Genomic DNA, 24,029 nt, shown 5'->3' with positions numbered 1-24,029 from the left:
ACAAACCCTTACAGAAAAATGAAAAACAAAGAACGCATAAATAAACATCTTACAACTACATCACGAATTCCCCCAATATACAAACCCCCCATTAAGCAATGATAAACACAGTAGAAAACACAAAGTACACCCCCTTTAGCTCCTCCACCGAGGTCTCCTCCTCCTCCTGCATCTCCTGGTAGATCCCCGAGTCCCTGCCCTCTCCAACTCACACCCCCGAGAGCACCCTATCCTGGATCCTGAGTGCTGGAAGCAGTGGGAACTCCCTCACCTGCCGTCTTACAAACGTCCTTACCTGCATGTACCTGAAGGCATTTCCGGGGGGAAGCCTGAATTTTTCCTCCAGCTGCCCAAGGCTCGCAAACGTCCCATCTAAAAACAGTGCTAACCCCCAGCTCAGCTTAACCCGAGTGTTCACCAACTTAGACACCGTCCTCGCAATACCCCTCCAGAACCCATCCAGCGCCGGGCACACCCAGAACATATGGGTATGATTCGGGCTCCCCGAGCACCTCCCACACCTGTCTTCCACCCCAAAGTACCTGCTCAGCCTCGCCACTGCCATATGCGTTCTGTGAAGAACCTTAAATTGTATCAGGCTAAGCCTGGCACAAGAGGAGGACGAATTAACCCTACCCAGGGCATCCGTCCACGTACTCTCGTCTATCTCCTCCCCCAGCTCCTCCTCACGTTTACCCTTTAGCTCCTCCACCGAGGTCTCCTCCTCCTCCTGCATCTCCTGGTAGATCACCGAGACCCTGCCCTCTCCAACCTACACCCCCGAGAGCACCCTATCCTGGATCCTGAGTGCTGGAAGCAGTGGGAACTCCCTTACCTGCCGTCTTACAAACGCCCTTACCTGCATGTACCTGAAGGCATTTCCGGGGGGAAGCCCGTATTTTTCCTCCAGCGCCCCAAGGCTCGCAAATGTCCCATCTAAAAACAGGTCCCCCATCCTCCTAATTCCTGCCCTGTGCCAGCTCAGGAACCCTCCATGCATTCTCCCCGGGACGAACCAATGGTTCTCCCGGATCGGAGACCAAACCGAAGCCTCTACCTCACCCCTGTGGCGCCTCCACTGCCCCCAAATTTTCAAAGTCGCCGCCACCACCGGACTCGTGGTGTACCTAGTCGGCGGGAGCGGCAGCGGTGCTGTCACCAGCGCTCCCAGATTCGTGCCCACACAGGATGCCATCTCCAGCTCCCTGTCCCTACTCCGCTTCAGAAACACCCTTCTCACCCTTGGGGTCTTTTTCGCCCACACAAATCCCATGATGCTCCTACTGACCCGCTTGAAAAAGGCCTTAGGGATCAGGATGGGGAGGCACTGGAATATAAAAAGGAACCTCGGGAGCACCGTCATCTTCACCGACTGTACCCTACCCGCCAAGGAGAGTGGCAGCATATCCCACCTTTTAAACTCCTCCTCCATCTGCTCCACCAGCCTCGTCAAGTTGAGCTTGTGTAGGGCCCCCCAGCTCCTGGCCACCTGGATCCCCAGGTACCGAAAACTCCTTTGCGCCCTCTTCAGTGGAAGTCTATCCCCCTTCCCTGGTCCCCTGGGTATACCACAAAGAGCTCATTCTTCCCCACGTTGAGCTTATACCCGGAAAAGTATCCCCAACTCCCTGAGGATCCGCATCACCTCAGGCATCCCCCCTCTGGGTCCGCCACATACAGTAACAGGTCATCGGCATACAACGATACCCGGTGTCCCCCCTCGCCCCCGGACCAGCCCCCTCCAGTTCCTGGACTCCCTTAAGGCTTTCTCTGCGTCCATCACCGCCACTATCTCCGCCTCCCCCTCCACTGTAGGCATCATGATTACGTTAAAGAGCCTCCACACATTGGTATTCAGCTGCCTTCCCTTAACAAAACCCGTCTGGTCCTCGTGAATAACCCCGGGACACAGTCCTCAATTCTGGTAGCCAACACCTTTGCTAACATCTTCGCGTCCACGTTGAGGTGAGAGATTGGCCTGTATGACCCACACTGTCATGGGTCCTTGTCCTGCTTCAAGATCAGCGAGATCAGCGCTCTGGACATCGTCGGGGGTAGGGCACCCCCCCCCCCCCCCCCCCTCCCTCGCCTCATTGAAAGTCCTCTCTAATAGAGGGCCCAGCAGGTCCATGTACTTCTGGTAAAATTCTACCTGGAACCCATCTGGCCCCGATGCCTTCCCCGCCTGCATGCTCCCCAGCCCCTTAGTCAGCTCCTCCAGCCCTACCAGTGCCCCAAGCCCAGCCATCTGCTCCTCCTCCACCCTCGGGAAGCTGTCGATCCAAAAATCGACGCATCCACCCCTCGTCCGTCGGGGGCTCAGACCTTTACAGCCCCTCATAAAAGTCTCTAAATATCCCATTTATTCCCACTGCACTCCGCACCGTGTTCCCCCCTTTATCCCTATCTCCCCCAATCTCCCTCGCTGCTTCCCGCTTCCGAAGCTGGTGTGCCAACATCCGGCTAGCCTTCTCCCCGTACTCATACACCGCCCCTTGCGCTTTCCTCCACTGCACCTCTGCCTTCTTGATGGTTAACAGGTCGAACTCAGCCTGGAGGCTTCGTCGCTCCTTGAGTAGTCCCTCCTCGGGGACCTCTGCATACCTCCTATCCACCCTTAAAATCTCCCCCACCAATCTCTCCCTCTCTCTCCTCTCCTTCTCCTTGTGGGCCCTAGTGGAGATTAGCTATCCCCGAATCACCGCCTTCAGCGCCTCCCAGACCACCCCCACCTGCACCTCCCCATTATCGTTAGCCTCTAGATAGCTTTCAATGCACCCCCGGATCTGCCCGCTCACCACCTCATCCGCCAGCAAGCCCACATCCATGCGCCACAGCGGGCGCTGGTCCCTCTCCTCCCCTAGCTCCAGCTCCACCCAATGCAGGGCATGGTCTGAGATGGCTATGGCCGAATACTCCGTGCCCTCCACCCTCGGAATTAGTGCCCTGCTCATAACGAAGAAGTCTATCCGGGAGTAGGCTTTATGGACGTGGGAAAAAAAAGAAAATTCCCTGGCCCCCGGCCTGACAAACCTCCATGGGTCCACTCATCCCATCTGGTCCATAAACCCCCTCAGCAGCTTGGCCGCCGCCGGTCTCTTACCCGTCCTGGACCTGGAGTGGTCCAATGCTGGATCCAGTACCGTGTTGAAGTCCCCCCCATTATCAAGCTCCCTGCCTCCAGGCCCGGAATCCGGCCCAACATGCGGCATAAATCCGGCATCGTCCCAATTCGGGGCATGTACATTCACTAATACCACCCGCACCCTCTGCAGCTTACCACTCGCCATCACATACCTACCTCCATTGTCTGTCACGATGTTGAGCGCCTCAAACGACACCGGCTTCCCCACCAAAATCGGCACCCCTCGATTCTTTGCGTCCAACCCCGAGTGGAAAACCTGCCCTACCCACCCCTTTCTCAGCCTAACCTGATCTGCCGCCCTCAAATGCGTCTCCTGGAGCATAACCACATCTGCCTTCAGTCCCTTCAGGTGCGCGAACACACGGGCCCTCTTGACCGGCCCATTCAGGCCTCTCACATTCCAAGTTATCAGCCGGATCAAGGGGCTTCCCCCCCCCCCCCCCCCCGCCGATTAACCATCCCCCTTTCTAGGCCAGCCACGTGCCCGTGCCTCCCGCACTCTCCATTCCCCCCAGCGGCAGACCCCTGCCCCGACTCTCACTCCGAGCTCCAGCTCACCTTTGGCCAATGCAGCAGCAAACCAGTTTCCAACACCGCCCGTCCCCCCCCCCCCGGCCCTGCCCCCTTCCTTCCCTAGCCCGGGAAAAAGCCAGCGATTTCCATCAGACCAGCCCCCCCTCTGGCGCATCTCCCTTTTGCGGCCTAATCCCAGCTCCCCCACCTCGAGCCTCCCATCTCCTCCCCCCCCCCCCCCCCCCCACACACACACACACTCACAAAACCCCCACGTCGAACCATTTCACCCTACCCCACCCAGCACCCAAGGAAACAATACAGAACAGAATAGAACAGCCCCAAAGCACAGTAACCACAGTAGCCCCCCCGCGACCTCCCCTCACAACTGACACTCAGTCCGTGTCCAACTTTTCGGCCTGAATAAAGGTCCACACCTCCTCCGGCGTCTCAAAGTAATGGTGCCGGTCCTTAAACCGTGACCCACAGTCGCGCCAGTTGCAGCATCCCGAATTTCACCCCCTTCCGATGCAGAACCACTTTAGCCCAATTGTACCCGGCCCTCTTCTTGGCCACCTCCGCGCTCCAGTCCTGGTATATACGGACCTCTGCATTCTCCCATCTACGGCTCCGCTCCTTTTTTGCCCATCTTAGGACACATTCCCTGTCCACCAAGCGGTGGAACCGCACCAATACCGCCCGCGGCGGCTCGTTAGACTTGGGCCTCCTCGCCAGGACTCGGTGGGCCCCATCCAGCTCCAAGGGCCTCGGGAAGGCACCCGCGCCCATCAACGTGTTCAGCATCGTGACCACATATGCTCCAGCATCCGACCCCTCCACTCCCTCCGCAGATTCTTCCTCCTCGACCAATTATCCATGTCCTCGAACTTCTCCTGCCATTTCTTATGCTGCGCCTCCACCTTCACCGCCAGGCCCAATATCTCGTCCTCATTCTCCGAGGCCTTCTGCCGCACCTCCCGGATCGCCACCCCTTGGGCCTTCTGGGTCTCGACCAGCTATTTGATTGAAGTCTTCATCGGCTCCAGCAGCTCTGCTTTCAATTCCGTGAAGCAGCGCTTGAGAAACTCCTGCTGCTCTTGCGCCCACTGCGCCCACGCTGCCTGGTCTCCACCCGCCGCCATCTTAGCTTTACTCCCTGCACTTTTCGCTGCACCAGAATTACTTTTTTCACTGCTCCACTCCTGGCCCAATCCATTCAGTGCCGGGGAAATCATACTGTCACCTTCCCACACTGGGAACCGTCGAACAAATGCCACTGGGGTCCCTCAAAAGAGCCCAAAAGTGGGTTTCTGGCGGGAGCTGCCGAACGTGCGACTTAGCTCAGCATAGCCGCAACTGGAAGTCTCTCAACTCAAAGCATCTTGTGTGAACAGCGTCTGAACTGTGTGGACAGCTATGAATAATGGGAAATGTTGAGTGTTTAGTCGAAATTTTGTTATTTTTTCCTCAGTGCAGTTAATGTCCTAAGAGAAGATTTATTTCTCTCTATACAGTTCCGCCCTAAATAATTTCTTGATTGAAGTTAACGTGACCCATCTCTGCAATTTCAACATTACAGACTATGCATGCGCTGAGGTAAGCTGTGACATGGTGTGGGTTTCGCTCAGAAATTTCAGTGGCAATGTGCAGTCAGACAAAAGAAAGAATTTGTAAGTTTTTCCATTCTATGACGGGGTTTATTAGTGTTAGGAGCACTCTGATCAACATACAATTGAATGAGCTGATGGACGGGAGTATTGGTCGCTTGTTGCCCCTCAGCCACATCATTTGACAGCATCACATTTGTTTTCACCTGTATGCTGATGACACTGAGTTCTACCTCACAACCTCCTCTCGACTTCTCTGCTGTTGCTAAGTTATCAGACTGCGTTTCCAACATCAAGTAGTGGATGAATAGAAACTCAATTAAATTTGCCAGTGCAGCCACAGTGGGCCAATTGGCCTCCTTCTGCGCCATAACAATTCTGGCAATCCTGGAAATATTGGGAAGACAGGCCAAAGATTTCAGCCCCCACTTCAAACTGCATTCCCCAACTGCCAAACCCATCCTCCTGCCTAACAATGGATTGGGTTGGATTTGTTTATTGTCATGTATACCGAGGTACAGTGAAAAGTATTTTTCTGTGTACAGTTCAGACAGATCATTCTGTGCATGAAAAGAAAAAATATAGGGCAGCATGGTAGCATTGTGGATAGCACAATTGCTTCACAGCTCCAGGGTCCCAGGTTCGATTCCGGCTTGGGTCACTGTCTGTGCGGAGTCTGCACATCCTACCCGTGTGTGCGTGGGTTTCCTCCGGGTGCTCCGGTTTCCTCCCACAGTCCAAAGATGTGCATGTTAGGTGGATTGGCCATGATAAATTGCCCTTAGTGTCCAAAATTGCCCTTAGTGTTGGGTGGGGTTACTGGGTTGTGGGGATAGGGTGGAGGTGGAGGTGTTGACCTTGGGTAGGGTGCTCTTTCTAAGAGCCGGTGCAGACTCGATGGGCCGAATGGCCTCCTTCTGCACTGTAAATTCTATGATAATCTATGATAAAATACATTGTGTAAATACTTAGTCACAGGTATCGGGTAAGTAGACGGGAGTGCAGTTCTACCCCGTTGAGAAGATGTGTAAAGAGATCAGATCCATCCATAAGAGGGTCGTTTAGGAGTCTAGTAACTGTGGGGAAGAAGCTGCTTTTGAATCTGCTGGTGGGTGTTCTCAGACTTTTGTATCTCCTGCCCGATGGAAGAAGTTGGAAGAGTGAATAAGCCGGGTGGCTTATTACACAATGGAAATAAATAGCTTCACAGCCCCAGGATCCCAGGTTCGATTCCCGGCTTGGGTCACTGTCTGTGTGGAGTCTGCACATTCTCCCCGTTTCTGCATGGGTTTCCTCCGAGCACTCCGGTTCCCTCAAAAGAGTCCAAAGATACGCAGGTTACGTGGATTGGCCATGCTTAATTGCCTTTGCATCCAAAAAGGTTAGGTGGGGTGATGGGGACAGAGTGGAGATGTGTGCTTAAGTGGAGCGCTCTTTCTAAGGGCGGGAGCAGACTCGATGGGTCGAATGGCCTCCTGCAATGTAAATCCTGTAAATCCTATGATTCTACACTGGCATCGGGTGAAGCATACAGAGTGCAGTACGACTCAGTAGATGTGGGGCGAAATTCTCCCTAATCGGCGCGATGTCCGCCGACCGGCGCCAAAAACGGCGCAAATCAGTCCGGCATCGCGCCACCCTAAAGGTGCGGAATCCTCCGCATCTTGGGGGGCCGAGCCCAAACCTTGAGGGCTAGGCCCGCGACGGACTGATTTCCGCCCCGCCAGCTGGCGGGAAAGGCCTTTGGCGCCTCGCCAGCTGGCGCGGAAATGACATTGCCGGGCGGCGCATGCGCGGGAGCGCCAGCGGCCGCTCACGGCATCCCCGCGCATGCGCTGTGGAGGGAGTCTCTTCCGCCTGCACCATGGTGGAGACCGTGGCGAAGGCGGAAGGAAAAGAGTGCCCCCACGGCACAGGCCCGCCCGCGGATCGGTGGGCCCTGATCGCGGGCCAGGCCACCGTGGGGGCACCCCCCGGGGCCAGATCGCCCCGCGCCCTCCCCAGGACCCCGGAGCCCACCCGCGTCGCCTTGTCCCGCCGGCAGGGGGTCGGAGAATCTCTCCCAAGATGTGTGAAGAGTTCCGATCAGTCCATAAGACGGTCGTTCAGGCGTTAGGTAACAGCGGGGAAGAAGCTGTTTTTGAATCTGTTATTGCATGTTCTCAGACCTTTCTATTTTCTGCTGCCTGATGAAAGAAGTTGGAAGAGTGAGTAAGCCGGGTAGGTGGGGTCTTTGATTATGCTGCCCGCTTTCCCAAGGCAGCGGGAGGTGTAGACAGAGTGAATGGATGGGAGGCGGGTTCGTGTGATGGACCGGGCGGTGCTCCCAACTGTCTGTAGTTCCTTACGGTCTTGGGCCGAGCAGTTTATTGTCACGTGTACTGAGGTACAGTGAAAGGTATTCTGCGTACAGTTCAGACAGATCATTTCGTACATGAAAAGAAAATACAACGGGCAAACATAAAATACATAATGGAAATACATAGCTTCACAGCCCCAGGATCCCAGATTCGATTCCCGGCTTGGGTCACTGTCTGTGTGGAGTCTGCACCAGGCTGTGATGCAGCCCGATAGGATGCATTCTATTGTGCATCTGTAAAGGTTGGTGAGAGTCAATGTGGACATGCCGACTTTCCATAGTTTCCTGAGAAAGTATAGGCCCTGTTGCTCTTTCTTGGTCGTAGTATCAACGTGGGTGGACCAAGACAGATTGTTGGTGATGTGCACACCTAGGAATTTGAAGCTGTCAACCATCTCCACTTGGTCCCAATGATGCGGGCAGGGGTGTTTGCTTCCTGAAGTCAATGACCAGCTCTTTAATTTTGCTGACATTGAGGGAGAGATTGCTGTCGTTACACCACTCCACTAGGTTCTCTATCTCCCTCCAGTGGTCTGACTCATCGTTGTTCAAGATCCGACCGACTACAGTCGTGTCGTCAGCAAACCTGTAGATGGAGTTGGAGCCAAATTTTGCCACACAGTCGTGTGTGTACAGAGATAATAGTAGCGGCTAAGTACGCAATCTTGCGGGGCCCCGGTATTGAGGACTATCATGGAGGAGGTGTTGTTGTTTATCCTCCATGATTTTGGTCTAAGGCGAGGATCCAGTCGCAGAGTGAGCAGCCAAGTCCTGGGTTTTGGAGCTTTGATATGAGCTTGGCTGGGATTATGGTGTTGAAGGCGAAGCTGTAGTCAATAAATAAGAGTCTGATGTAGGAGTCCTTGTTGTTGAGATGTTCCAGGATGAGTGTAGGGCCAGGGAGATGGCGCCTGCTGTGGACCGGTTGTGGCAGTAAGCGAATTGCAGTGGATCTAGGCATTCTGGCAGGATGGAGTTGATGTGCCTCATGAACAACCTCTCAAAGCATTTCATTGCGATCAATGCCAAGGCCACTGGACGATAGTCATTGAGGCACGTTGCCTGGTTCTTCTTTGTATGAAGATGGTCTTCTTGAAGCACATGGGGACCTCGGAATGGAGTAAGAAAAGGTTGAAGATGTCCATGATCAGATCTGCCAGCTGGTCCATGCAGGATCTGAGTTCACGACCAGGGACCCCGCTAGGACCCTTTCCTTCCGAGGGCTCACTTTCAAGAAGGCCGATTTGACTTCGGAAGCTGTGACGGGGGATATGGGTGTGTCTGGGGCTGCCGGGGCAGTTGACAGCGGTTTGATGGTTTCCTGCTCGAACCGAGCATAGAATGCATTGAGTTCATTGGGGAGGAATGTGCTGCTGCTGGAGATTCTGCTCGGCTTCACTTTGTAGCCCATTATGTTGTTTAAGCCTTGCCACAACCGACGAGAGTCTGTGACATTAATCTGTGTATCGAACTTGGTCTGATATTGTCTCTTGACATCCCTGATGACTTTTTGGAGGTCGAATCTGGATTTCTTGTATTGATCAGGGTCACCTGACTTGAACGCCTCAGACCTGGCCTTCAGTAGGGAGTCAATCTCCCGATTAAGCCATGGCTTCCGGTTGGGGAATGTACCTATTACTTTCTTTGGCACGCAGTCTTCTACATATTTGCTGATAAAGTCTGTGATGGTGATGGTATATTCATTTAGGTTGGTTGCTAAGTTCTCAAATATGGAACAGTCCACTGACTCCAAGCAGTCATGTAGGTGCTCTTGAACCAGCACTGCATGACCTTCTTAACTGGATTCTCCCGCTTAGGTTTCTGCTTGTATGCCGGGAGAAGGAGCACCGTCTTATGGTCCAATTTTCCGAAATGCGGGTAGGGGATGGATCGGTCGGCACCCTTGATTTTTGTGTAGGAGTGATCGAGAGGGTTGGCGCCCTGGTGGGACAGGGGATGTGTTGATGGAATTTTGGAAGTACTCACTTGCGGTTGGCCTGGTTGAAATCCCCGGCCACGATGAACAAGATCTCCGGATGTTCTGTTTCATTGTTATTTATAGCTGTGTAGGCTGAGATTAAGCTAGTTTGTTCACAACCATGTTGTCACATGCAACCCAAGTTGAACTTCTAACCTCCTATTTTTAAAAAAATTTGGAGTGCCTACATCATTATTTCCAATTGCGGGGCAATTTAGCGTGGCCAATCCACCTACCCTGCACATCCCCTCTAATTCTGGCCTCTTTGTTTTCCCATCCCAGATTTTAATCACTCCGCCATTGGTGGCCATTCTTTGTTGTTTCAGTCACCTGTGGCCCAATCTCTGTAATAGCATACCTGTACCTGTTTGCCTCTCTAGTTCGCTCCCCTCCTTTTGATGCAGTGCTTAAAACCTTTCTCTTTGCATAAGATCTCATATCTCCTTTTGTGGCTCAATATCATACTTGGTTTTATAAGGTGCACCTGAGATTGCTCCAAACGCTTGATGTAAAGAAAATTGGAGATATTTTGCATCATTGCACTAGGATGCCTTTGTCTCACATGTGTTATTTCTTCTAAATGCATTTCTTTTCAGACTGATCGGCTGCTTTCAGGATTAAACAGTGATGCCTTGGCAGGTATATTTCAGTGTTTCATTGGTCCAAAGGCACTGAATAGGTCAAATGAAATAGCACTGATAGTTTTTGTTCGGAAAATTAACAGAACCACTTTAAATGAGGCACTGGACAAGTTCAACAACAAGGTAATTAATTATTCATCGTGAGTAATTGAAAACAAGCAAAAATATCCACATCTGTGTTGATAGTGTGTCCAATTTATTTCACAGTTTTGTCAAATCTTCAGTTGGTAAAAGTGCTGAGGTTTCCCAGCACTTCCTGTTTGTAGTTCAGATCTCCTGCATCCTGCAGTGTTTGTTTTTATGTAAATGTGGTATTCCTGATTTGAATGATATGTGGCCTGTCCACCTGTCATGGATTGGCTCACGGCTTGAGTATCTCTTATTGGAGCAGTGTGTTTAAGACTATTAATATTACGAAAGCAGGCTGCTCTAGCTGCGCTAAGTCATGGAAGCAGGGAAAATGTGTCCTCCCAGAACCTAATTTGCAAACTTCCTGGGAGCCTCAAAATGCTGCAGCTTCATAAAATATAATAAAAGCAGGAAATACGAGGAAACCTCAGCATGTCTGGCATCAACTGTTGGGAGAGAACAAAGTCAATGTTTAGAGTGGTACTCCCTTCAAAGCAATTCTCTTGTTGATGGGATTCTATGATATATATTTCAGAAGCAACATGTTGACAACCATTCCCTACATGCATAAATAAAAGAATATAAAAATAGGAAAATAATGTCCAACGAGATGTTAAGTTTGCCCAACTCCAAATATACCTTCAGTGCTTGTAAATCATAAATCCATGTTGCGTTGCTGGTGTGGTGTTGGGTGTTCTAACACACAGAAGAGCCAACACAGTTGCATATGGTACAACGCTTGTTTATTTAAACTCACTATTTACAACTTGGTCTTTGCACTCTGCACGTGGGGGGCTCCCTGCTTGTGGTGTTTCAACAGCTCTTTCATGCTTCCTTCTCCCCAGACCTACTGACCTCCAGGTGTCGTGCTCGTGCTTTTTATGTGGTTGGTGTTCTTGTCTGTGATTGGTTGTGGTGTTGTGTACTCTGATTTGCCTGTTAGTGTGTCCATCATGATGTGTGTGTTTGAATATCATGACATCCCCCCTTTTTACAAAGATATGTGCCTACGTGGTAATAAATATGATCGTGACGTGAGTGCATCTAAGAGTGTGTGTGTGTCGTGTGCAGCATGTGTCTATGACGGAACTATGTACATGGGGCGATGTCGAGTGCGTCACATGAATCCAGTTGTACCATAACATAACAGAAATGCGAACGAGAGAAGAAGAAAAAAAATTTTGAACAGTTGTCCAGTCAGACGACAGCTGGAACGATAAACAACAACAGGTTATCATGTAAAATTGTCCAACTTATTAAACATATGAACTGTATTATAAGTCCATTCTAATGGGTTTGCGACGAATTCGGGTTGACCGCCTTAAGGGTGGATCAAGAACCACCGGCTGCTGTGCAGGCATGGCCATGGGTGGCGATGGAAAGGGCGTGATGTGCGGCAGCTCCACAAAGTCATCCTCGGAAGCCTGTTGAGGATCTGGCGTGTTGTGTGGCTGTGAACGTGGAAGTCGGCGAAGGGCGCGCCGATTGCGGCGACGCACGGAACCATCCGGCATGCGAACCAGGAACGAGCGGGGAGCCACTTGTCGGAGGACTTCGGCCGGTGCTGACCAGCCACCATACGGTTGATGGACGCGTACTTTGTCTCCGGAGGACAGGGGGGGCAGGTCCGTCGCTCGTGTGTCGTACCGACCTTTCTGGCGATCACGCTGCAGTTGCATGTCCCGAAGAACCGCCTCATGGTCTGTTGTCGGTGCCAGGACGGAAGGTACCGTCGTCCTGAGGGAGCGACCCATTAGTAGCTGCGCTGGCGAGAGGCCCGTGGATAACGGGGCCGATCGATAGGCCAGCAAGGCAAGGTTAAAGTCCGATCCGGCATCAGCCGCCTTGCACAGGAGCCGCTTTGCTATGTGGACACCCTTTTCAGCCTTCCCGTTCGATTGTGGATGCAGAGGGCTGGATGTCACATGAGTGAAACCATATGCTGCGGCAAAGGACGACCATTCACGGCTGGCAAAACAAGGTCCATTGTCTGACATGACAGTCCTTGGAATGCCATGGCGAGCAAACGTTTCCTTGCAGGCCCCAATGACTGCGGACGACGTCAGATCATGGAGAGGCATGACTTCCGGGTAGTTTGAGAAGTAGTCTATAATAACAATGTAATCTCTGCCGAGCGCGTGAAATAGGTCAACACCCACCTTCGCCCAGGGGGACGTCACCATCTCGTGTGGTAGAAGTGTTTCCGGAGGTTGCGCCGGCTGAAACCTCTGACAGGTTGTGCAGTTGAGCACCATGTTGGCTATGTCTTCATTAATACCCGGCCAATATACCGCCGCCCGGGCCCTTCGTCTGCATTTTTCGACACCCAAGTGGCCTTCGTGTAGTTGACGAAGAATCATCTGGCGCACACTGTGTGGAATGACGATCCTATGCGATTTCATAAGGACCCCGTCTATATTGGTGAGATCATCTCGCACATTATAAAACTGGGGGCACTGCCCTTTTAGCCACCCTTCCGTCATGTGGCGCATCACTCGCTGCAGCAGAGGGTCAGTCGCCGTCTCTGCGCGTATGTGGGCCAGACAAGGATCATCAGCTGGCATATTTGCTGCTGTCAGAGTCACGTGTGCCTCAATTTGACGCACGAACCCCTCCGCATCTGGTGGTGTGCTCACTGCTCGGGAAAGAGTGTCCGCCACTATGAGTTCCTTCCCCGGAGTGTAGATCAGTTCAAAATCGTACCTCCTGAGTTTGAGTAAGATGCGCTGGAGGCGAGGAGTCATGTCGTTCAGGTCTTTGTTAATGATGTTGACCAGGGGGCGGTGGTCAGTTTCGACCGTGAATCGTGGCAGGCCATACACATAGTCGTGGAACTTGTCCAGTCCAGTTAACAAGCCCAGGCATTCTTTTTCGATTTGCGCGTAGCGCTGTTCGGTAGGGGTCATGGCTCGTGAGGCATACGCAACCGGGGCCCATGATGACGTGCTGTCTTTTTGCAGGAGTACCGCTCCAATACCAGATTGGCTGGCGTCTGTTGAGATCTTTGTAGGGCGAGTCGCGTCAAAGAAGGCCAGCACTGGTGCCGTGACCAGTTTGTGCTTGAGCTCCTCCCATTCCTGCTGATGCGACTGGTGCCAGTTGAATTCCGTCGATTTTTTTACGAGATGGCGCATGTTTGTTGTATGAGAAGCCAGGTTGGGAATGAACTTCCCAAGGAAGTTGACCATGCCCAGGAATCTTAAGACAGCCTTCTTGTCAGCCGGTCGTGGCATGGCTGTGATGGCGCTAACCTTGTCTGCATCGGGACGGACCCCGGACCTTGAGATGTGGTCCCCGAGGAATTTCAGCTCCGTCTGGCCGAAAGCACACTTCGCACGGTTGAGACGCAGGCCATTTTGCCGTATGCGGGTGAAGACACGTCGAAGACGATGCATGTGTTCCTGCGGAGTGGTGGACCAAATGATGATATCGTCCACATATACACGTACCCCTTCGATGCCTTCCATCATCTGCTCCATAATGCGGTGGAATACTTCAGATGCCGAAATGATGCCGAATGGCATCCGGTTGTAGCAGAATCTGCCAAAAGGGGTGTTGAATGTGCATAGTCTTCGGCTGGCCGGGTCCAGTTGGATCTGCCAGAATCCTTTGGACGCATCCAATTTAGTGAATATGTTGGCTCGCGCCATCTCGCTGGTGAGGTCTTCTCGTTTCGGGATGGGATAGTGTTCCCGCATGATGTTGTTGTTCAGATCTTTTGGATCTATACATATACGGAGCTCGCCAGAGGGCTTCTTTACACAGACCATGGAGCTGACCCATGGCGTGGGCTCCGTGACCTTGGATAGGACCCCTTGGTCCTGAAGAATCTGCAGTTGTGCCTTGAGGCGGTCTTTGAGAGGCGCAGGAACCCTGCGAGGTGCGTGAACGACAGGGATGGCGTCCGGTCTGAGTCGAATCTTGTACGTGTGTGGCAATGTCCCCATGCCTTCAAAAACCTCCTGGTTGTGAGCGAGGAGGGAATGGAGATTCGCGTGGAACTCAGCATCCGGGAAGTCGGATATCTCATCTGGAGAGAGAGACATGATGCGCTGTACCAGGTGAAGGACCTTACACGCTTGTGCGCCCAGTAACGAGTCCTTTGATGAGCCCACAACTTCGAAGGGGAGTGTGGCCGTGTACCTCTTGTGAGTCACCTGTAGCTGGCAAGATCCTACGGACGGGATAACGTTCCCGTTATAGTCAACCATCTTAAGCCGGGATGGTGTGATGAGTGGTTTGACCTTCATGGCCTGGACTGCAGAGTAAGCAATCAGGTTGGCGGATGCGCCGGTGTCCAGACGGAAGGCGACGCGCGATCGGTTGACCGTCAGGGTGGCACACCACTCATCGTCTGGATTGATGGCATTGACCTTGTTGACATCAATGACGGCAACTCTGAAGTCATCCTGGTCATCTGCATCACTTAACTGGAAGTCTTGATGCGTGGGCTGGACGGTCCTGACTCGTGTGCGAGGTTGTCGAGGATGCGCCGGATCCATGGGTTGAGCCGCACGACAGCGGGCTGCGTAGTGGCCTATCATGGCACATCTGTTGCACTGTTGGTATTTTGCAGGACATTGCCCTTTTAAGTGTAGACCTCCACACTTGCTGCACGTCATGACGTCACGGCGTTCGTTGCGCCACTGCGCATGCGCAGTGCGATCTTGCGGTGGGCGCGCCTGCGCAGTGCGTCCCTCGTTGTGGCCGTTATTCTTGGCGCGCACCTGCGCGGGAGACCGCGAAAAGCGCGGGAAGCGGCCGCTGTCGTCCGGGCCGTGGGGCGGGAAGAAATCGACGGCCTGGATGCGTTCAACGTCGTGGGCGGCCTGGCTTGCCGATTCGACGGCTGGGGACCCCCTCCGTGCCAACTCGGACGCCTGAAATCGGGCAAAACGGCAGGCAGCATTCTCATGGAGGACACAGGCTTCCACAGCAGACGCTAAGGTGAGGCTCTTTATTTTAAGAAGCTGCTGGCGTAGGCCACTGGAGGCAACGCCAAAAACAATCTGGTCCCTGATCATGGACTCTGTGGTGGTGCCGTAACCGCAGGACTGCGCCAGAATCCGGAGGTGCGTCAAAAAGGGTTGAAAAAGCTCCTCCTTACCTTGCAGGCGTTGCTGAAAGATGTATCTTTCGAAAGTTTCGTTTACTTCAGTTTGAAAGTGCTGGTCCATTTTGAGGATGACCGTGTCATATTTGGCCTGGTTTTCGCCTTCCTCGAACACCAGTGAATTAAAGACATCATTTGGGTGGGGGCCTGCGTAGAAGAGGAGCATTGCAATCTTCGAATCATCCGAGACATTCTGTTTTTCGGTGGCACGGATGTACAGGTCAAATCGCTGCCTGTAGAGCTTCCAGTTGGTGCCTAGGTTCCCCGTGACTTGCATCGGCTGCGGTTTGCCGGTGTGGTCCATGTCCAGAATGGCAGGTTGGTAGGCAGGTATCGATCCACTCCTGTACCATGTGGTGTTGGGTGTTCTAACACACAGAAGAGCCAACACAGTTGCATATGGTACAACGCTTGTTTATTTAAACTCACTATTTACAACTTGGTCTTTGCACTCTGCACGTGGGGGGCTCCCTGCTTGTGGTGTTTCAACAGCTCTTTCATGCTTCCTTCTCCCCAGACCTACTGACCTCCAGGTGTCGTGCTCGTGCTTTTTATGTGGTTGGTGTTCTTGTCTGTGATTGGTTGTGGTGTTGTGTACTCTGATTTGCCTGTTAGTGTGTCCATCATGATGTGTGTGTTTGAATATCATGACAGCTGGGATGTGCATGCCTATCTGTGTCCTGTTACCTGGTATAGAGACTAATGGTAATTCTCAGTGGCATTCCACTATCAGCATGATTTCCTGCATTGCAAAAGAATAATTGATGCGCTTTGAAGATCTTTGGGCTTTGCTTAGAAAATCAAAACGCAGTTCATTGTTGGTGGTGTGGGTGCACTGTATCATGGCTGATCTAGTGATGGAACGGAAATGTTATGTTCCTTACACTAATCTGTTTCCACTGCATGATCTTGAAGTAGGACTGTTTCAAGCTTTCTTTTAAGTTCTTTCATGAGGGTAAGTGACAATTTTGAAACCAGTATTGAAATGTCTTTATTCACATGAGTTTAAACATGTCATGGTATGTTTCAGACCCTGAACATCTCATCAATTCCTCTGATAACAAAGATCACATTCATGAATGCTCTGTGGGAGATTGTCAAGACCAATGAAAACTTAACCAATGCAGGTTTCCTGAGAAAATGGTTCCAAGAGCGATTCAGGCCTTTTGTTGCTGGCATTTCTCAGTCGGTGCTGAGTCACCTTCTGATGCGGAATATAACTTGTGATGGTTACCAAGCAATGTGAGTGAATCGTCTTCTTAACGAGAATCCATTACTGCATATTAAATTGTAACCTTGTTCTGTGTCAAACATGTCATAAAATACACCAGTATATCATGGTGCAGACACACACTGATGGACACACAGTGGGACCAATCAACATACACAACACCGCAGCCAATCACCAGTGAGAGCACACACACTATAACGACAGGGGACATCAGAGTTCCCGCTCGTTCGAGTAGCAGCTAGCTAGGAGCACAGAGCTCACAGCCTGCAACACAGACATTCACCATGTGCTGAGTGCATCAACTGGTTAGGACAAGGCAAAAGTCTTTAGTTAAAGCTGGTATCGTATTTACCCACAGTTCAAGTATGTTTAAATAGTTAACCTTTTAATAAAATAGTGTTGCACTACTTCAAGTGTTGGTGACCTGTATGTGATCCAGAACACCCAACACATCAAAACATTTAAAAATATTAATCACCAGGGAGCACACCTAATTTTAAATATCTTACACTGACTGGGAGAATTTCAACAACTAAACTCAATTCAGTACCAAGTGATGCTGGCTATGTAGTGTGTCAATATTGCTAGGTCCAGCTCAAATGCATTTGCTCCTGGTAATTCAGAATGCACTAAGATATTGCGAGAGGTTGTGTACATGAAATAGTGTGTGCCGCAATAGTTTGCTTTTTTTACAACATGTCTTGTGAAATGCTTCAGCTATTGTCAATGAATTTCTTCAGCGGCATGATGTTTGGCCCATGGCTATAGAATTGTACTGCAGTGGGAGTCAAAGCTTCTAAAGGCAGAAATAGTTTGGTGACGAAAAAAGAAAGAATGACCTCCGAAAACAATTTATTTGTCATCACATTTTGGGAGTGATCCTTGTGGAAGTTTCATCACTATGAGACAGACACCGAAACAGCTTTCACTTATTGTCACCAGACCTGATTATTGAGCATTATTTGAGAAAGATCCTAAAATTGTTCTTTAACAATTGAAGGATTATCATGGATCTAACCTCTCAAAAATAATAATATAATTGTTTATCCATTTAGCACAAAAGGACTGAGTAATGGATTCAGGGATATGCCACTTGGAACAAGAAAGGCTGTGCTTAGCCTGTGGATCCTTGGTTACCTCAACACTTCAGGTACATGCAATTGTGAGAAAAGGAAACCATGGAATGATTTTTTGATTTTATCTGTTAGGCAGTCACTTTACCTGTGTTCCTCTGCTGTGTAATTTGGGTCCCAGATGTTTGCAGTTGATGAGAAGTTGGCATCTATGTTTGCAAATATTTTCTCTTTTGCTTCCAGCCTTCCCACTTCGTTGTTACGAAAAGAACAGTTTTGTTCTCTACGTGAGAACCCATTTCCAAAGATTTTCTGAGTTGCTAACTTTGACGGACACATTTTCCCTGCTTCCCTCCAATCGTGCTGTTGAGGTAAAAGCAAAATGATTTCTCTTGTGAGCTGGAACGGGTGTGAATGTCTGCATTTCCTGGTCAACATTGCCTACCTGACATGTCAGTAAAACAGCAATGAATCTACTAATTGTAGTGTGTGTCTGACTGAAGTCCTAGGGGAACTGATTATGGTTGGAAATGTGGGAAAAAGCCGGGCGAGTGTCCAGTCAGTGTGAACCCAATTCATGCAATCATGATTTTCAGTGACAAAGATTGTCATTAATATTTTGTAAGTTTAATCTGATGTGTTGAGGAACTTTGAACCGTTGGGCACTGCCTACTCCTGGTTATTTGAATGAAACTCCCAATTGTATTTTTACAGGTGTTAAATGTCACAGATGCTGGTGAATTGGCTGATATGCTGAGCAGGCCTGGGTTCATTAATGATAACAACATTCTGACCACAGTGTTACTCCATATCCAACCCATCCAGAAGCTGGCTACATTTGTAGATGAATTCAATCAAAAAAGCAAAGACGTGAGCAGCAAATGTTATCTTGACTTTTCAGGTTGAAGGGTGTAGGGTAATGTTTTGTACAATATGTTGCCCTTCATATTGGAAGAGTCTATTTGTGTGGGCTACGGTAGTCGAGTGAGGAAAATCTTAAGTGACTCTTTTAATAAGGGGCCAAAGGTACCTGTGTATTAAGGTATGAATGTTTTGATTATATGTTAATGTGTTCATGCGGATACAGTGCTTATTTTCCAAGGTTCCCTCAGAATCTGAAATCTCGGGCAAAACTAAATGTTTTCCAAGAGTTCCCATTGGCCAGTAGAAGTGTATAATGATCGGATCAGCTAATTCATCAGTGGCACTGTTGATTAGATCCCAACTGAGGAAAGAGAACTCTGCAACAGTTAAAGACGGTTGGGTGGCGGTGGTTGAGGCTAGATTAATCGTCGTTATAACTTAAATTGTGGATCAGAGTGAAGCATCTTTATTTTCTCCAAAGCTGAAGCTATGATTGTAATAATTGCTCAGACCTGATTCCCAATTTGGGAAAATTATCTTCATGAATGGATATCATGGTAGAATCACATTGCAGTTTGAGGCAATCTTTGTTGTGACATTACCTCTTCCTTATTAATGCAATTATATGGGAAAGCTGGGTATAGAGGGTTATGGGCCAAATGTGGGCAAGTGGGACTAGCTTAGTGGTAAAAACTGGGCGGCATGGACAAGTTGGGCCGAAGGGCCTGTTTTCATGGTGTAAACCTCTACGACTCTAAGCCTAATTTCCGTTTCCTTTTGCAGAGTAATCTGCAAGCTGCTAATCGAGCTGCCATCATGGATGGTCTGTGGCCTCCGTTTATCAACAGCCTGTCGTTAATCAATGACAGCGACATCGATGAATGGCTTAATGTCAGATTAACTCCCTATCTTCCATTTATCACCACCCGCCTTTTGTCTTCCATGAACACCCTTCGAATCGGGTGCCTTTCGTACAGGAAAATGTAAGTTTAATTCAATCCACTCTGAATGTATCTTCACATGAGCAAATTCCTTCATTGTCCCATGTAAATTGTTCTCCAGGATTAGTTTGTTCATTACATCTGCAGAGTGCTAGAGCTGAATGAATGTAGCAGAGAAAAGATATTTATGGTATGACAACAAACATTGAATGTGCATGTCACTGCTCAATGTCTATCCATACTGCGGACAAGTCGGGAAAGGGAAGTAGAAAATGCTGGCAATACACAGCAGGTGTGACAGGTGTGTGTCGAGAAACAAAGTGAATGTTTGACGTCTGTGACCATTCATCAGAACAAATAATTGGAAATGAAATGAAGGAATTGAAAGATGAGAAAGGGTAGGAAGAGGAACAAAAGGGGAAGACTGTGATTGGGTCGAGGGGAGGAGTGGTTAAATGCCAGAAGGTTTCGGGGGTACTGTCATAGGAATGTCACTTTTAGAAATGTTTGTCTTCTCAAGTGGCTGCAGTGATGTCAGTGTGTGGGTGGAGCTGGTCTCTGGCTCTGCTTTTTACTTTTGTTTTGAGATGGAAGCTGTTTTTGGCTCTGAGTGTTAGTTTCATTTTCAGTTGGTGAGCTACATTCAAACCAAGGAGGTGAATTTTGGTTGTTCTCTCTGCATGCTAAAGAATGTCTCCAGATCACTTGATGATTTCAAAGTAATATCTGTTTCTGTAAGGAATGCAAACCTACTGTCTTTGTCAAAAAAGGTCTTTGACTGATGGATGTTGTTAGTAAAGTGACTAAGGGTACCCTATAGAGTATTGTATCTTTGGGGGAGTATCAGTGTTGGTAGTTAATAAGAATTTTACTGTGTGTTTATAGAATGTTAACTGGATTCATAGAATAAATATTTGTTTTTGTTTTAAAATACTTTAGATCTCTGTTGCATCACACCTGTAAAGTGGGCCCTTGTGCTCCCCATAACCAAAATCTATTAAAAGTTGTGGGTCAGGTAAACTCCATGGTATACTTTGGTGTTCTCTAAACCCTGACCCATAATTGTACAAGGCCAATGAGAGTGGTAATGAGACAAGTGAATAAACAAAATAAGTGTCCCGAGGATTTGTGAATTGCAGGATATCTGCCATCCAAACACAAGGTGAAAGAATTAAGAAAGAATTGAGAGTAAATACCAATGCAAGGTGGTAAGACAAAATGGCAGAAAATTTGGAGATCTACATGGTGCTTTACTTGTTGGATTGGCACATGATTACCCAGCTCCATGAAACATCGCCCAATGTCTTTAATTTGCTCAAGATTTATTGTATTTCTAACTTGTCTTACTGATGAAAGGACCAAACCTGAAACATTGGCTAGGATTTTCCTACCCCGCTGCAGTGTGCCCTGATGCGAGGGATACGGTGGGTCAGGACAATCCCAGTGGCAGGCTGGTCCAAAACATGCCATCTATTAACTTTGTTTAACGCAGACAGAGAGCCCTCCTGTGTGATAATACCAGGAATGTACCGAATCCAGAAATAATGCCCCAAACCTGACTTCTGCAGTTTTTGTTGGGGTAGAATGGGAACTGGTTCTTAATAGCAAATTGCTGGTCCACGGAGGCAGCTGCCCGTATATATCAACAGATGCCTGCACTCATGTGATTTTGGTCAGATAATTGTCTGAAACACAAAGATTGAAGCTGGTAAGAGCAGATGCAAAATTTGTGGATCTAGATGGATATCCAGGGTATCCTTTTGGAGAGGCATGTTACCCCTTTGGATATGGTACTTGGACAACCTTGGTGGAGGGATGGCACCCTTTTGGAGACATAAGGCACCCACTGGGAAAGTTCAAAGTAACATGATTGTGTTTAAAAGGCCATGAACTCATTGGAACTGTCCGCTCTGTCCAAAACCTGTCAAGCTGTCGAAGAAGTGCCTAAACTTTAAAATGAGCTATTCAAGCTTGCAAAAAGCTGGCAAAACTCATATAATCTCTACACAGAACTTTATTTCATGTTAGATAGTTACTGCAGTAGCCTATCATGCATTCTGGTGAGTTGACATTGAAGGAGTAAGGACAAAGAGTCGTGGGTGGGAGGCATGACTTGGCACCAATTTGGCCTGTGTATTGTACAGGGATATGGAGGTGAGCGGGGGTTGTGTTTACATTGCGACATGCGGGTTCAAGCGGGTTGGGTAGAGGGATGTGAGGTGCCTTTGGGCTGTGTGGTATAAAGTAGTATGGATTGGCATGGATGGGGTTTACGAGTGTGTGAGAGGTTATGGTTTTTTTTTGCTTTCTTCAATTTTTTATATTTTCAGCAATGTTTTGGGGTGCATATGAGGCTTTCTTCCCAATCCACCTTTGAAATTGGCCGCATCTGCATTCGTTCTGGTGTGTTGGGGTTGATGTCTAATCCAGTCCGACCACAGAATGCTGTTAAGTCAAACTTCAGGGTCTCCTTTCATGATTTGCTTGGAAGGAAAATATCCCTCTCTGTGCTCCTGACTTGGAATCGAAAAACCTGGCCTCTTTTGTCTTTCCACAAGTTGTTTCTTTCATTTTCTTATGGGATGTGGGCTTCACTGGCCAGGCCAGCTTTTGTTGCCCATTTCTAATTGCCCTTGAGAAAGTGATTATGAGCTGCCTTCTTGAACCGCAGCAGTCCATGTGGTATAGGTACACCTTCTGTGCTATTATGGAGAACTATCCAGGATTTTGACCCAGTCACAGTGAATCCCGCAAAGAAGAGAACATCGGCCACAACTGGGAACCCTCCCATAACCGAGAGCTTTACTATAGCCAAGCACCACCCCCTTACTCAACATCAATCACCCCTGCCTGGAAGCTAAAGAACAGTTCAGGCAGAAAGTGAACAAAATCACCTGACAGCTAGATGCCTGGATAGTTCATTTTCATCTTCCTTCACGCTTGAATTCATCTCAAGTCTCCTGTTTTGAACCTAACCATAATGTTTATAAACATGTAGGATTTAAGAGCTTTCACTTGCTCATTTTCTCACCTTACAACCCCCTGGGCTAATGCACGGTCTATTCCAGTACCACTTGACCGGGAGTCGCAACGCAATTTCAATTAATAAATATTGCTCAGAAGGTTCAGGTCTTTGGCCTTTAGCTGCCCTAGAAGTATAGTCACCAGGTTTGTAAATTTAAACACAATTAAGTTTATTAATAACAGTAACTATAATTAAATGTGCAGCAAATATAACAGGTTAACTATAATCTAATTCCTAACACCCCCCCCCTCCCACTTAAACTCACCCCGCCCTCTTTATAGAAACACACACACAAGGCAGACGTAGTGGGGAGAAGAGTGGTGTAATATAATAAATAAAGTGAATAGATGAGTCTTTGTTTCAGATGATCATTTCGAGTACAACTTCCTTCAAGACTTTCAGTTCGAGACTTCTGTTTCCAGTCTGTAATGAGTTTCATTGTAGGTTGATTTAGAGGGGCTGGTTTAGCACAGGGCTAAATAGCTGTTTTTTAAAGCAGACCAAGGCAGGCCAGCAGCGCGGGTTCAATTTTGGTACCAGCCGCCCCGTACAGGCGCCGGAATGTGGCGACTCAGGGCTTTTCACAGTAACTTCATTTGAAGCCTACTTGTGAAAATAAGCGATTTTCATTTCATTTTCATTTCAGGTTCATTCAGGTCTCTGCAGTCTCAGAAATAGAGCAGCTTTTCTGGAGAAAACATGAGGGAGACAGAGTGAGAGCAGGTCTTTTTTTCCTGAGTGTCCGAGTCTCCACATATCTTCCCCTGGCTGTCTGAAAGTTATCCCACTCAGGCAGGACCCAATCACCGCCTGTTACCAGGCAGAATATGTCCTTTTGGCCAATTCATTGACCACCAGTCAACCACTTGAACCGAGTGCCATCGATCTCTCAGGTGCCGAAAAGTCTGAGTTCTACTGTCCAAAGCGACCAGAGTGTTCTCTTTTGTAACTTTTGAATTCCTCATTTTCCTGCTCGACTTAAAGATATATGTCCATTAACATCAATGGATCAAAATGATAACAGCAAACATAAAGATAGGGGGAAAAGGGGAATCAATAGGAAGGGCCCTTACAGTGAGCGCAAAGCACTTGACTGCTTTTGGTGTGGTGACAAACTGTCAATCATAACTAGATGTTTAGAAACATTACTGATTGGTTCAAAGCAAGCAACTTGAAGGGTGATGAAAATACAAAATCCAGCCACCTGGCTGTGGAAGCTGTCAGTTGCAGGCTGCTAAAAGCTATTTCACTTTGGCTGGAATAGCAGCCTTGCAGATCAAAGGATCTGAGGGTGTTTCAAAGCCTTTTGATGTGTTTTTGACTTCCTATTAAGTTACAGCTGTTGCTTTCTAGAAATCCGTGTGAGGCAGCAGATGTAAGGCACAGTTGAGTAGAAATCAATGATTTGTT

General features: G+C 49.0%; 1 protein-coding gene across 1 annotated transcript in view; it reads left to right on the top strand.

The window, feature by feature from the left end:
* The window catches only part of LOC140393469 (uncharacterized), a 470,641-nt gene that overhangs the window by 140,382 nt on the left and 306,230 nt on the right, over window positions 1-24,029 (top strand). Inside the window, exons 82-88 of the mRNA XM_072479798.1 lie at window positions 5,173-5,254; window positions 10,199-10,366; window positions 16,516-16,727; window positions 17,772-17,866; window positions 18,033-18,160; window positions 18,504-18,659; window positions 19,437-19,636. Coding sequence (XP_072335899.1) covers window positions 5,173-5,254; window positions 10,199-10,366; window positions 16,516-16,727; window positions 17,772-17,866; window positions 18,033-18,160; window positions 18,504-18,659; window positions 19,437-19,636 — 1,041 coding nt within the window. The remainder of the gene's footprint in view (window positions 1-5,172; window positions 5,255-10,198; window positions 10,367-16,515; window positions 16,728-17,771; window positions 17,867-18,032; window positions 18,161-18,503; window positions 18,660-19,436; window positions 19,637-24,029) is intronic.

This window comes from Scyliorhinus torazame, chromosome 17, assembly GCF_047496885.1.
Source record: "Scyliorhinus torazame isolate Kashiwa2021f chromosome 17, sScyTor2.1, whole genome shotgun sequence".
In the NCBI taxonomy this organism is placed as follows: domain Eukaryota; kingdom Metazoa; phylum Chordata; class Chondrichthyes; order Carcharhiniformes; family Scyliorhinidae; genus Scyliorhinus; species Scyliorhinus torazame.
This window is presented reverse-complemented; position numbering and strand designations above follow the sequence as displayed.